The sequence below is a fragment of the Ixodes scapularis genome, unplaced genomic scaffold (genome assembly GCF_016920785.2).
Source record: "Ixodes scapularis isolate PalLabHiFi unplaced genomic scaffold, ASM1692078v2 PGA_scaffold5__190_contigs__length_132052651, whole genome shotgun sequence".
Lineage (NCBI taxonomy): Eukaryota > Metazoa > Arthropoda > Arachnida > Ixodida > Ixodidae > Ixodes > Ixodes scapularis.
Genome location: NW_024609880.1, coordinates 129,497,536 through 129,512,326, shown reverse-complemented (window position 1 = coordinate 129,512,326; position 14,791 = coordinate 129,497,536). Strand labels below are relative to the sequence as shown.

Here is a 14,791-nt window from a genome sequence, read left to right as displayed (position 1 = left end):
TACATTGTACATTGTACACTACCGTAATGAACTAGTGGAAAGGAGGTGCACTACCGACTAAATCACGTTTCGCGCCGTCAATATTGCACTAAACATTTTTTTCGCGTAAAACATTTTTTTTTACACTAGTGTCCCATTTAGTCTGTTTAAAAAAATCATTTTTTGTTTCTTTTTTTTGTGAATTTTTAAAGGGCATTCGTTAAGACAAAACCGTTGATTGCAACGAATTGTCCTTCTGTTTTTCTTTCCAGATGTGTTTGGCAGCTGAAAGACATCTACGATTGCATTTTTATATGTCCCGTCGTCATTGTGCTTCTTGTAAGTTATTTTTATCAATATTTGTGAGAACCTAAACGATGCTCGAATAAAACAAAAACAAAAAAGCAACTGATCCAATTTGAACAAATGTTAAAACATTCAAATGTTCTTTTTTTTAAAGCGGTGTACGATGTAGAAAACATCTTAAACACACACACACTCACACACGTACACACACACACAGAAAAAACACGTTTCGATGATGTATTTGAGTCAGCTATTGGAAGTGCCAGCCCGACGCACGAATTTGATATGTCTGTTTTAAGCTACTTGATGTCTTCGGTTTTAAACTTTAATGCCTGGTTTGATGCTTAAGTAGCGTACGTGAACCTTCTCCAGGAATTATGCATGTTCCTCCTCATAAAGGTTTTTGCCCTTTTTGCAGACATCGCCAAACTTATGTCTAGGATAATTTTGAGAAGCAACATTTCTGGAAACTAAAATTAATTGACACCTACGAGGAACTTCTGACTGCTGAAAGTGCTTCACATCGAACGGATCTAAGCTATTTCAGTAGTAGATTAAATCTGGGTTAGACTTTATATTTAAGCGACTTGCACATGATCCCATCAAAAACTTATTTTGTCTCATCTTTCTCGGGTTCAGTGCGTGTTGTAAAATAAAAGCAAGTATAAAGTTAATGTTTAATTGTACGTACTTGCGGCCTCCCAGTAGAACCGCCTCGTCGTAAAGTACGTTTTTAAATTCCTGGAAATGTCATCACAATATTTGTATATGTTATATCTTGGTTATATAAATCTTTGCGATCAAGGTTCTACCGTATTTTCTTTTTTTTTTATTTGTAGACTTTGCACGTCATTTGTACAGCACATATCTAATTTTGGCTAAACAAAAACTAAAAAGAAGACGAACATCATAAACACGCTATGAATTAAAACTAAAAATGAGATGAAAAGGGCTCTCTTACCCTCGCCAGTTTGAATTGAACTCTAACTTTGTGTTTATTTTTTTTTTTAATTGAAGAAATCAAAACAGGTTCCGTTGCGGTTGTTCGGAGCGTACACTACGCCTACCATGTTTATTTTCAGAAATGTAATTATCCAGTGAGTTACTTACTTTTTATTCTTAACTATGTTCTACGCATCGAACGTGTGTTCATGTCCTGCGCTAGTGGTCCTGAAAAGCCCAAAAACATGCATACGCACAACGTTAAAAACACGTATAGACAACCCTTAAGAAACGAGTATTCATTTGAATACATATAGCCGGCTTTGGTATTGTTGTATTATTCTTTTTTCAAACCAAGAAAAATATTGTTGACCTCGTGCAAGCACTCCAGTAAATTGTTCCCGTCCAGATTCAATACCAGAGCGGGAGAAATGTTAGGTAAGAGTTTCGGGTATGATTTCAGGTGAACATATTCTTCATGGGTGAAATCATGTGGGTGCTCATCACAAAACTCCGGGCGGCTACCACGTTGGAAACCCAACAGTACAGGTAGGCTGTTAAAAGGAAAACTTATTAAATGATAAACATTTTGCAAGTCACCTGACTAGAGGCCATTATCAATTTATTATGGGACTTCATCTTATTACGAGCCTTATTTTTCTCGACGAAAGTTCTTTTTTGTGGGTAGTAATAGAGAGTTCAAATAGTGACGATATAGGCAGATCACAATATTTCACGACAAAATTAACACACTGGAGGTTCCTCTCTTTTTTTTTTTTTTTTGGATACTAAAGCGAATTCGTGAAGGGTTTAGCTTGAACTTACAAAAACGAGCGCAGGAAGGACAGAGCAGCATAATACAACAGACTAACAACTTTGGCTTAGTACACATATTCATATTAGTAATCGTCTCCTTGAGTGACCGTTCACATATAAAAAAAATACACAATAACTATCAGTTACAAAGAAGGTTTACACGAGTAAATAAATAAATCTATCCTCGCACATGAAGAGCAAAGCAAGTCATCTGTTTTGTGCTGTTCCGTCCGTTCCACATTCGTGTGTGTAAGTTCGAGCTGACCCCGTACCAATATGTACCAGCTATTTCCACCAAAGCCTGCAAGAAAAACGGTCCCTGAATTGATTCACCCTCCAACTCGTCGAAAACTCTTCCCTTTGTTCAAACTTTTCAGAATACGTGCAAATCCAAAACAACGTTGGTTTATTGAGCGAACTTCGAATGCATTCCCTCGAAGCCTCCTAAATCTGACTCTCCGTCTTGCAGGAAAGCAGCCAAGGCCCTGCTGGTGCTCATTCCTCTCTTGGGGGTCACCTACATCTTAGTCATATGGACGCCGTCTCACAAAACGGCCCGGATCATCTTCACCTACCTTCAGATCACGCTCTTGTCCACACAGGTACTCGTCGCTTTCGTGCATTCACGCCGACGCCCCTTCGAAGGTCAATTGACCCGCCTGCGCCAGTCACCCACAGTCGGAAGGAGCGCGGGCGCATTATGTTCGCGCTGGGTGACTTGTCGTTTGGCTGCTCCGAACTCAGCACGCTCGGCATTTACCGCGCTGTCAGTGGCGCAGCAAAGGCACAAAGACGGCGCTCGTGCTCTTCGTACCTTTGGGATCCCCAGCAAAACTCTTGGCGCACAACGGCCAATGCCCCGTGGTCCCGCGTCTTTCTTTTATCGGTTTAGCCGGAATAGAAAACGCACCTATAGGCGGCGAGCGGCGTGACGATGCGTTTTTGGTTCGTCTGCTCGGTTGGTTTCAACAGGGCGTCGAATGGGGTCCAACTCACTGGGAAACCGAGTACCATATTTTGTGGGCTAGAGTCTAGGGACTGTACTGGTTTAAACTTTTAAAACTTACCCGATACGGACTATACAGACGTGCGGACTATACGATGATTTTTTTTTTCCTCTATAGGTCGTTCACTGTCAGAAAGACGCGATGCGAAGGATTTTAATAACAGCGGAGAATATTAATGTCGATTTATGTATTATAATAGCTTCTTAGTGAGCTAATACAGCCGGCATCTGTCAAGGTGTGCTGTGTATGATAATGTTTACTTTAGAAGTACTCATTGAAGGCGGGCAATGCAGGACCATGCACCGAGTGCGGACTATCTAAGCAAAAACATTTATTTTTCACTCCAAATTACCGCCCGCGGACTATACACATTGTGCATAGTCCGCGGTATATATGGGAAGTAAAAGGCAGGGGCGGAGCCAAGGGGAGACAACTGGGGCGGCCGCCCCCTCCCCCCCCCCCCCCCCCCTCCCCGCTTCTCGGTGGCCAATTTGACACGGGTGGACCCCCCGGTGCACACGAAAGAATGGAGTTCTTTCGTTCTGGAAGTTCTCCGTTTTGGGAGTTCTGGATCCGCCCCTGGTAAGAGGTAACATATTCGGTAAGTCATTACGAGCCGATCCTCTCCGAGTACGAAATGAGAATAATGCATAGGAAAACTTCTAAAGGATATGCGAGAAGCGGAATTTAGAAAAAGTTGTGGAACGCGTCCTGAGAGCGTGCAGCAGCTCTCATCCGCGGAATATCCGATACAATGTACGCCCCCACGCACCCCAGCAACTCGACATTTAAACGCTGGAAACACATACACGTCGCCATTTCTTTGTTCATGATGCCGCACCACACCGCCAGTTTGTACTGCAAGAAATGTCGCAACTTCTTAAGAAGCGCGAAGAACGCAAAATGCTTAAAAACCGGTCTCGTCTCAGTAAATCGGAGTCAAGCGCAAGTGTGTGAACGGCCCCACCTAAATATAGAACGCATTCACTGGACGCCATATTTGAGGGCGATGTTTAGGGCGATATATGCTCAGAACGAGCTTACATTAATAGGCTGCTAAGACAGGCAATCTTCATGGTGTGGAATGCACGTTGCAAATGAACTGTGGAAGCTCGCCGTCAGCATGCGCTCATCAACCACGCACACAGATATGGCCGCCAGTGAATACTCCCTATACTCCGTCTCGGCTCAAGATGAACCGCAACGGACGATACGAGCCACACCAGCCGATCCAAGGCGGTGAACGTACCACGCGACTTTGCGCCCCGCGTGCCGTTGCTTCCCTCCCAAAGCACGCGTCACCCTCACGCCGACATGTACACGTACTGAAATTAGGCAAGTAAATATCGGTACTCGCGTAAAACGTAAGCAAGTACGTTACTCGTTACCGATATTAAAACAAGAAACGCCTTAGTTCACTTTGAATATATCGCATTTTTGACGCCTCCAATTCGTATGCGCCGAGAAAGTGAGGGATAGGAGGCGAGGAGAAGGGGTGTCAGAACGCGGAGCTCTGATTGGTGGGATTAGGGGGTAGGCCGGAAGCTAGCGGCCTTTGTCTTCACTGGACTCGTCGAACGCGTTACAACGGGAAAGGCAGGCGTCCGGCTTTTGGCTCTCGTACTCGAACGCGTCGGACGAGCTCAAAATCAAAATCCAAAACCATCACAAAGTAATTAATTTATTTGCTGGTTCCTTTTCTCGAAAAGAAACCCTTACTTCGATATTGGAAAAAAGTATCTAGATTCAAGTAACGCGCGTCAATAGCAGAGCGTTACGTACAAGTCTGCGCTCACATGGCGTTGGAGTGGCTTCGACAAAGAGATAGAAGGCAGCGCCCTCCGCCGTCTATGGCAGGCTAAAACGGAGTTGTCGTCACCGATAGCGCGTTCATGATCCTCGGCCAGGTTTTCTGCGGAGCGAGTAATCCAATTAGAAATTTCTCCGCGGCAGTTAAACAAGGTTTGCCCATCGACCCGGAACATTTTTGCCGGCACGCTCAAGCGCATTAACCGTGTCAGAAATCGAACTCTTTGCGGTGTCGGGTTCAGTCGAGGCCCGGAACATAAATGGATAAACCTAGCGTTCAAAATCAGTTAGTGTGTCGGCCTTCGAGATACCAAGCTCCTCTTCACCGTCCGCGTGACTCCTACTTATCGTTTATTCGATCGGAAGTTCTTATTTGCATATACATCGTCAAGAATTTACGTAAAAGAACAAACATCTCGGGTTTCGGGTCTTTTTCCTTTCTGTTACGTTCTGTTGGCGGAGATTCAACGTTATTACGGAAAGCGTGCGACAAGAAAGTGGCGCCACGGTGCGGCTTCTAGTGGAAGCATTTCGTATTGAACACGACCGGACTGGTATGCATGCTGTGTAGAGCCAACCTTATAGTGAATTCCGCTCGTAGATTTCGAGCGCTCCAAAAGCGCTCTTTTCGGAACGAGCATCTTCCACTGGCAGATTCGGCTCAAGTTGGTTATCTTCCATTCGTAGATTTGTGGCAGCGACCGCCTCGCGGAGCGCCTCCAACCCCTGCCGAACTTGATTCGTGGGATTTCATGGAGCTTGGTGGAAGTTGACAGATGCGCGCTACGTCATTTCATTTCACTCGGCGGTGCGCATGCGCGGTGAGGTCAGGAGTAGGCAGCCGTGGCCTTCCCAAGCGAAGCGCACCAGACACGTGTCATTATCGCTAGACGTCACGTTTTATGACGTATCTCATGTAGACATGAAAGTAAATATCTTCCACAGACATCTGTCTGGTTTGGGGAACAATCCGAAAAAAAGCAAACTCAAACCAAAAGCTTAGAAACAAACAGTTCCCAACGTTTTGGGGTCGACTTGACTCCTTCTTCAAGGGCGACTCAAAATGGAATGGGACAGCGCGAGCTTCAACCTCTCCTTCCTCTTCTACTGAGTTGATGTTTTGTGAACGGGACGCAGGCCATGGACGTAAATAGATGGCCCCGAGGGACCTGTTAATGTTCCCCGGTGTGTTCTGGATATGCCACGACTCCAGAAACAGATGTTTCCGAATATGTGGCTCCGTGTCTATCATGGAGCCACGTATTTGTGTCCGTGTTCATCATGTAGACATCACTTCGCGCTCGGAAAGCTCGATAGATGGTGCTAGCTGTCCCCCGGACGCGCGCTTAAAAAAAACTGCTCAAACCTTTTCATTTTTTTTTTTTAATGTTGAACAGCTTTTTTTTCCGATTAGTCAAATAATGAAAGTCAGCACGTCAAATATTCGTTTGAAAGCAGCACTCTTGTCGAGGTTGCGAGTTCGCCGGACCGGCCGGGCCGTCGAGTTGGGTGTGATCGGATGCATGCGCGGGTTGTTTACGCGGGATACGGCTCGAACGCTTCTGCATCGCGTAGATCAGGGATACAAAGCCGGGACCGGAGCTTGGAAAATCGTAAGCGCTGACATCTGGGATCGTAACAGGAAGAACGAGGAAAAGAATGACAGAAAATCTGAAGGAGACAGACGGAAAGTTAGGCCTGTTGATTTCTCCGCCACTGATTGCTTACCTTTTTACACCACATGCCGCCAGCATTTTCCCGAGCAACGAAGCAAGAACAGATTAGGCAACGACCGCGCAAGCGATGGTTTATTACCTCTTTATATTTATTAAAGTCTTACCAGCAATCTCAACTCCACCGATGGCGATCGCTGTGCGTGCCCCCAGTTCGAGGCGGCCGAAAGCTGTGGGACGATGGCGAAAGCGAACGTCTCCCTCGTTATTTGAGACATGGGCTCCCTGATACGGATATTTTCGCCCGGCATCTGTCGCGTGTTATTTCTGCAGCTAGACATTGACAGTTATGAGTGCTCATCGGAAAGCTCAGTCGGCTAAGGCGTTGGTCGGCTTGTCAAGTTCGAGCAGCGGCCATTTTGAAGGGTCGACCGTCTCGGGCGGGTCGCTCCAAAAATGTGAGCCGATCTTCCGCTCGTCGATTTGTGGCGGGCCCCACGGAGCGGTATTTTGACTCCCTCGTGAATTTCGGAAAGCGCCCTGGATCTACCATGGAATTGACCATTAGGGTTTAATTAATATGAGCTTACCTGAGCACACCGTTGTTGGCGACGAGATGTTTTGGCGGCGCCACCTCGCGGGCGCCACCATGACAAACTGTGGAGGAAATTCGAACATTTTGGATTTGGAACAGAGACTATCAAACTACTTGAAACCTTATACAAAGACTGCAGAGCCTCCTACAAATTCGGGCCATACACATCAGAAGAAGTATCGACGGAAATTGGACAGAGACGGGGATGTCCACTATCTCCTATGCTCTTCAACATCTACATCAATGACTTGATCGCCAAACTAGAGGAAAAAGAACCATGGGGCTTCGCTTTACATCTGTGACCAATGAAGGTGACCGGGGGTACACCAGGATCCCCTGCCTCGCCTTTGCGGGCGACTTGGTGTTGCTTGCCGAGTCCGAGGCGAATATGCAGCACCTTCTGGACATCTGTGCAGAGGTAGCACATCAAGACGGGTTCCGGTATAACAAGAGAAGAACTCAGTGGATGCCGTTCAATTCAACGGAGACAGCTCGAAGAAACTACAGAATACATATACCTAGGAATCAAGATCCAGAACACTAACGACTATTTGGCCAAACACGAAGCAGCAGTGGTGGCAAAATCAATCAAACTGAAGGGAAATGTGTGGCATCTGGCGAGACAGTCCTACAATGCATACACGGTGGGAAACACGCTTTGTAAGACACCAGCAGTCCCAGCAATAAAGCGTGCAAAGTGACGCAGTAGCACCCGGGCCAGCCCAGCTCAAGCTTCTCGACAAGCATCAGACCGAGATTGGACGGTGGCTTCGGAAAGAGAACTGCTGCGCAGACTATGCAGCAGTGACGGGCGAAATGGGGTGGTCGACCCACGACCTAAGAGAGGCTAAATCAAAATTTTATTACATCGGTCGCCTGGCGTTCCTATCCAGCGAAAGGTGCGCCAGGCTAATGCACCAGCACATCAGGACCCAGGGAATTATAGAACCGGGTGGATTAGAAAAATCACGGCCATAAGCGAAAAATTTAGTGTGGGCACGGAACGACAGTCGGTCACTGGAGAGAAACAGCGGACAAAGACGACCCAAACGAAAATCACTACGAAGGGAACGTGTCTGTGGCAAGATGCAATGCAGAGGAAGCGGTCGCTCGCCCGATACCGGGAACACAAGAGTGCACCAACTCCCTGCCACCACTATCGGGGAGACCGAGCGAGCGCCCTTCTTTTCCAGGCCCGGACCGGCACACTGCTCACGCAGAAAAGAAGACAAGAGCTCTTCGGTGATGACGACGCGACGTGCAGCCTATGTGGCCACGAGGAAGAGGACACCGATCCCATCTTCAGCCAGTGCCCGAGCCTACAATCAAGCGAAACGGCAGGGAGGGCCCTCGACGAGGTTCTGGACTCGGTGAAACGCTGAGAACACAAAGAGCTGCGGAACACAGGACCAGCACAGCCGCCGCTTCAACGACGCGAGTCGGAGCCGGCAGAGCTGGTAGAAGCGGCGACTGAGCGTCATCTCGCTAGGTGGGAAAAGTGCTGCCGCGCTGCTGAGGAGTCCGAAGCGAGAGTCCTTCGAGCCCCAGTGAGTCAGGACAACACATATTCCGCCCACCTCAAAAACTTTTATTGAGGTCCTCGCATCAATTTATCTCGGTTTTGTGACTTCACAAAGGCTGTAGCGGCTGTGATTACTTGTTGCGACTTGTGTGAATGGCCAAAGGCGGAAAAACAGGTCACTTGGGAGCCAAGCCAGGTCACATCGTCTGGAACTGCGGACGAAGTGGTGGACACAAAAATGTTTGGTGCATTTTCTTTTATTTTTGTTTTTATCTTTTCTTTATCCACGTCATATCGACTACGGATTTTTTTTTTTTATTGTAAAACGCACTTGCGACGTTTTTTGACCGCGACTGCCCAGATGCAAGAGGTTTTTGGTACTACTGAATACTGATACTGAATAACGTTACGGAGCTGGTAGAATGCAAGCAGACGACGCGCTAGGTCAAAGCACGGAATGTCTCTGTCAGTTATCATCTATGCCGGTCGAAACGGTTCGTTTATGAAAGAGACCGGTATGACGTTTTGTGAACAATTTTTCTAGTGAATAAGAGCTCCTCGAACTTACTTTCTAAATTAAAAGCTTTAAAATGTTCGCAGACAAGCATGGAGCTTCACATCACAGCTTGCGCGGCGTGCGTCAGGGCTAGTCAAAGCCTCTGTGATCCTTTTTTATTTTTTATTTTATTTGTGGAGTCTGCTGTACAAAAAGGTTTTGCATTCACCAGGGTAAATGACACAGCTGTGTGCGCACTCTTGTTTTAGCTACATTGAGCTTGCCGATACCGACGCTTCTATCCAAGCGTGACTCGACAGATGCTGGGGACAAAATGCTCGGTAGCAACTCACGCTTAGCTTCTCCTGCATAGAATACGTGGCAAAGAAGTTCGTCACGTTGCGACTTCTACTCGACAAAACGCAGATATTTTTTATAAACTCTTAAATTGTCGGACATTGCCCAGAAAATTAAACCGATTGATTAATTTGTTTTTTGTTTTTGTTACCAGTTTTTACTACGAATTGTTCCCAAATTTAGAATCGCTCGCTCAGAAGCGCATCATGTATGTACTACGCGCAATGGGGTCCGCAAAGTTAAACATACAAACGGTAGTAATTCATAATGGGTGTATACCTTATTTCTTGGAACGCGGAAGTGTCACCGACCTGCTAGATTTAGGACTTCGACCACGAGAGGTTCTCGCACATTTCGCGTTTACTGGGTGAATAAGCGAGGATTTAATTGAAACGAGTCCGCAAGCCAGCCACCCGTTATTTCTGCGAGTTATTTCGAGGAAATGTTTATTTATTTGTTTACAGCATTCCAAAAGGAATCAACTTAGAAATAAGAAAACGCCAGCACTCACAGAACACATTGGTACAAACAGGGTACATGGAGCCGCTTTCACTGTGTTTACTACACACGCGAAAAGTTACCAAATTTCGCTTTCCTATTTTAACCTGATGAGACACTCCTTTCTCACTTTTAATTTGTCTGACTCAATAAAATATGCACCCTGTTCGCCGTGGTAGATGTTGCAGTTGGTAAAGCGGTGAATATTTTATTTTCATCATCCAGCTTTTCGTACCGGGGTAGAGAACAGCAGACCACCGTCCGAGCGCTTCGAGACCTCAGCGCCAAAAGTGTTTGTTAGCAAGACCCACGTGTTCCACGGTTTCAGACTTCGGGGCAATGGCCGACTACAGATATCTCTTGACCAAATAAACACAACGCGTGAACCATGCATTGCCTCGCGTTACCCAAACAGTGCATGAACCGAGCTGACGAGAGGAGGGATCAAGAATCTGTGCGGTCTGTGTACCAGTCTGTCCTACCCGTGACGTCACAAACGATGATGATGACGATAGCTAGATAAGCGCCCCTTGTAGTTCGGTCACGCCGCCAATGCTAAACATACGGAACCGTACTCGAAACTAACTTTTTATTTTTTTTTTATTTTTTATACGAGACCTGCAAAACCGAGAACACGGATCCTTCCCATGTGCAAGAAAAAACCGCCGCGTTCATCTCAATTCCAGTTCGTCTACTCGATCTGACGGCGAGCGAAGAGCAATCTGATAAGAGGAGGGGAAAATGCTTCTCATATAGATTTTTCCGATTACTGCCACTGATGAATGTTGTCCCGTCATAATTTCCAGACCGCCGAGCACACAAACTCGTGGGAAAAACAATTTCCGGCGCACATTTAGAAAAAAGAAAAAGTTATTTATGTTTCTTTTCTTTATTTCTTTTACAGTACAATGAGGTTGAAATTTAAGTGAAATTTGCTTTCGCTGTCTAGAAGGCCGCTAAATGGTGGGAATGTGTGCGTCCGTCCACCGGTATTGATATCTAATTTTAGCGGTTTAATCAAAATATGGGTGTAATTACACACCAATCCAATTTCCCCGCTTCAGTTTATCGGATAGAGCTTACACACTAAATGCAGCGGAAAAATCTAAATTGGGGTAATCACACACCAATTCAATTTCGTCGGTAAATTTATCAAAAAGCTTGAATGGAAGTATAATTATACTCCAACTCAGTTTAGCAAGAATTTGCGCGAAATCGAAGTCGCACTGAGAACGACTGAAAGCGTCCAGCTTGAGAGATGTCTTGAAAGGTGCAAATGATCCCATTTTTAACTCAATTCAATGCAATTCGTTTTAATATTAGTAACGTTCACAGAAATGTTACTGAAAAGGCAGAGGAACCGATAGCCGGTTAGGCAGCAGCCAGAGAGAAACACATTTTTGTCACGCGCTTTTTAATTTCGTCTTCCGCTTTACATGTTAACATTACTTGATCATACTATTTATTCGGTAATAATTGCGGAGTCAGCCTGGTCTCAAGACATAGCCAGTTCTGAACCCAAAGCCTCCCTTCAGGATTAACTAATCTATACAACTCCAGTACAAGAGGTGTGGCTATTGACTCTGGATGTATATACACATATAAAAAAAACGCACCTGTTTTAACGATCTAAGCTTCAAATGTCTTTTTTTTTTGCATTCGCTTAGCTTCGTTCGTGTGGCAATGTAGGTCATAAAATATAGCGATATATCACTATTCAAGCATATTCTTTTAAGATGTCACGAGAAGAGGTCCAACTAACTCATTCATTGAGTGCGATATTCAAACATTCAAAACAAACGCGTAGCTAATATTGAATTGCATCGAACATCATTAGTCTCGGGGAAGAATGGCGCGTCCTGATCAATGCACTTTTTGATTTGCCCTCGCGTATCACGCAAAATTTTATTGTTATTTTTAGAGTAATTGTACGTTTACGCGACACGAAATTAAGAGTTCATGCTAGCATAGTCGTCCAAGCCTCCATCCACATTTTGGCTTCTCCAGGCTATACTTACTGACAGATTAAGAAATTCAGGGCATCTCATTGTCGCTCCGTAACCTATGACGTTGCGGCATTCCTCCGATAAAAATGCTGAAGAGCCAATCAGGAAGCAAAGAGCGCGAGCAATATAAGCCACGGCTTGCATTTCTTAAGGTGTCAGGGACAGAAAAAATAACAATGTCCAAGTCCTAATCGGCCTCACCCTACACAAAAGTGCTACCCGCAAGTTTCGCTGAACATGCCTTGCTGCAGTGGATATTGGACGAGGGGAGGGGGCAAGAAACCCAATTCATTTATTGATTTTGAAAACTACATTTTGAACGCATCAACAATCTTAAAATGCCCACTTTCATAAAAAGAAAAAAAAAAGAAATAGGCACGGATACGAGGCGTTTATTATGAATTAATCCTCTAGTTTTTTTTGTTTTTGTTTTTTCTGGTCATGGTTGGGATTATTTGTCAAAACAAATGCTCATTTTACTTTTTAGCAGTCTGCGATAAATAAACATCTCGCACTCTTTAAGTTTAGAAAATATATCGAATTATCGAGTAAGCAGAAAGGGTTGCTGTTTGTTTGATTTAATTCAAGATATTTATATGGTTTAGCATTAGCCGCAGAGATCCGGTATTTATTTTCATTTACGTATTTCACAGCATAAATGGAACGTCGTTAAATCACGCGGCAATGGTGAATGAGGCGTAAGACTTTCGTCGCTACTGTGAACAAGTTTAATTGCTTACACTTTACCGCAACCAATCGTATAATTCGAAGAATTAAACAAAATAATTGAATTTAGCCCTTAAAACATCCCAATATGCCGCCGTTAACTACTGCGCATGCAAAAATTTGTTGCGATCCTATTTGTTACTTTAGTTTTTTATATCAAATGTGTTGCAGTTCAAGTTGAAAGAGATTCTACTGTGTTGAAAATGTAACTTTTTTTTGTCGATACCAAATAACTAAATGTTTACAACCTGCTCGCTCTTGTCTTCGTCACTTTATGTGGGATAATAATAATAATAATAATAATAATAATAATAATAATGTGTTTTATTCCCTTTACAAATACATACAAATAATGCTGGCCTACAAAAGCAGTATTCTGCTTGTGCGTAGGACCAGACAATCCAGCGAAACACGTATTAATACATCATGATAAAAAAAAAATCGAACGAGTGCAATGTGGCCATTGATACCAACATTAATACAAAACAAAGCCGCAATTCGGCACAAAACAAAATGAACACAACTATCGAAATCGTCAAGAGGCAAGTATACAGTGATGGGAGTAAAGCAGTGTTTATGGAGGTAATGAGAGGCACCAGTTTTTTATTTCTTTTTTTAGTACTTTTATCGAATTTATTTTCATTAAAGGCTCAGTGAGCTCATTAAATAAGGTGGGAATAAAGTGAGCTCTGCATCTTTTTCCGTATCGCGTGTAAATTCTGGGGATTATAAACCTTTCTTTGCGCTTTAGGTCCCTAGGCTTGTCCACTGGAACCTTGAACGTTGCATCGTAGAAATAATTTATAAACGTAACGGATGGAAATATTGACGCAAAAAAAATAATCTCGCAAACTTTTTATGAGATATTTCAAGCGGGCTCTCGACTAGCGATATTAAAATAACGTCCCTCCGCTACATTTTTTCTCGTCTTCATCGAAAATGTGAACGTCGTGTTTTACTCGGTGCTGTAATTGTTTCTCAGTGTAAAAGCAGCATTACCTTTATCCGAAAAGAACCTGAAGAATTTAGAGTAGCAAAGTAGTTCTTAAATTCGAATCAACACGCACTTCTACGCAGTAAACGTACACTCCGTTCCATCATTTAGACCTTCAGAGCTCTCAGATAAACAAAGTTAATGGTACGCCGTCAAGTTTGATTTGAGTTCGTACAACAAACGACTCGACGTTAATTTTGAAAGCAATATGTTGCTTTCTGGCTGCTCCGCTATAAAAAAAAACGTTCAGTAGTGTTTTTAAACGATATGTGCACCATCCCAATCTTTTACAAAGAGACACCCTCGAAGCTGCTTCATTGCAGAGAGTGCTTCCAAAAAGAGCAATTTTTTTATTGGTTTTACTTTTCTAAAGTTTACGTTCCTTGGTTCTGAATTGAAAAAAAAACAAAAAAACACTCACGATGCTGCGAAGTCACGTGTTAGTTAAGGTTTTACTAAAGATTGCACTTAAAAAATTTAGTCCAGTCTTTTTTGATTAAGCGCAATCAGCGCAAACAAACCGACTCTCGCCTGTCCCGTATGTTTTAGCGGGTCGCCTTCAAATAGAGGCGGCTCAAGATTGGTCTTAAGTTCTTTCTTCTGTATCCTAATGGAAACGGTACAGACCACCGGACCGCAAGCAACGCGTATTGTTGATCCTAACAAAGACCAAAATAAATTTTAAATCTAAGTGCTACATCGAGGAACCCAAAGCACAGTCCGGTGCAATAACAAACATTGTTGGATCAGCCTCGCTACTTTCGAAAGGTCCGCAAACATGCCGAGATGGGAACATAAACCGATGAGCAAAGGACCGTCTTTTTACGAGGATTTGTTTTTATTGGTTTAGGGAAACATAATGCGATAAGTGAATTCATGTGTGCATACATGTCTACTTTCTGTGCTTGACCACCCACTGAGTTTTGGTGGCACAGTAAAAGAGCACTTCGAAAGAAATACTTGCGAGCGAAGGAAAAGTGACAAGGGCGAGCGACATGAAGGCACCCTATTAGCGGCGAGACGTTTTGGTGGCGCCCTCCTACGGTTCCCCCTTGTGACGTCATT

General features: G+C 44.2%; 1 protein-coding gene across 1 annotated transcript in view; it reads left to right on the top strand.

Annotated features, from left to right (window-relative positions):
• Positions 1-14,791, top strand: part of LOC8050659 (diuretic hormone receptor) — a 71,143-nt gene that overhangs the window by 43,752 nt on the left and 12,600 nt on the right. Inside the window, exons 7-9 of the mRNA XM_042294347.1 lie at positions 252-318; positions 1,691-1,776; positions 2,513-2,645. Of these exons, the coding sequence (XP_042150281.1) occupies positions 252-318; positions 1,691-1,776; positions 2,513-2,645 (286 nt within the window). The remainder of the gene's footprint in view (positions 1-251; positions 319-1,690; positions 1,777-2,512; positions 2,646-14,791) is intronic.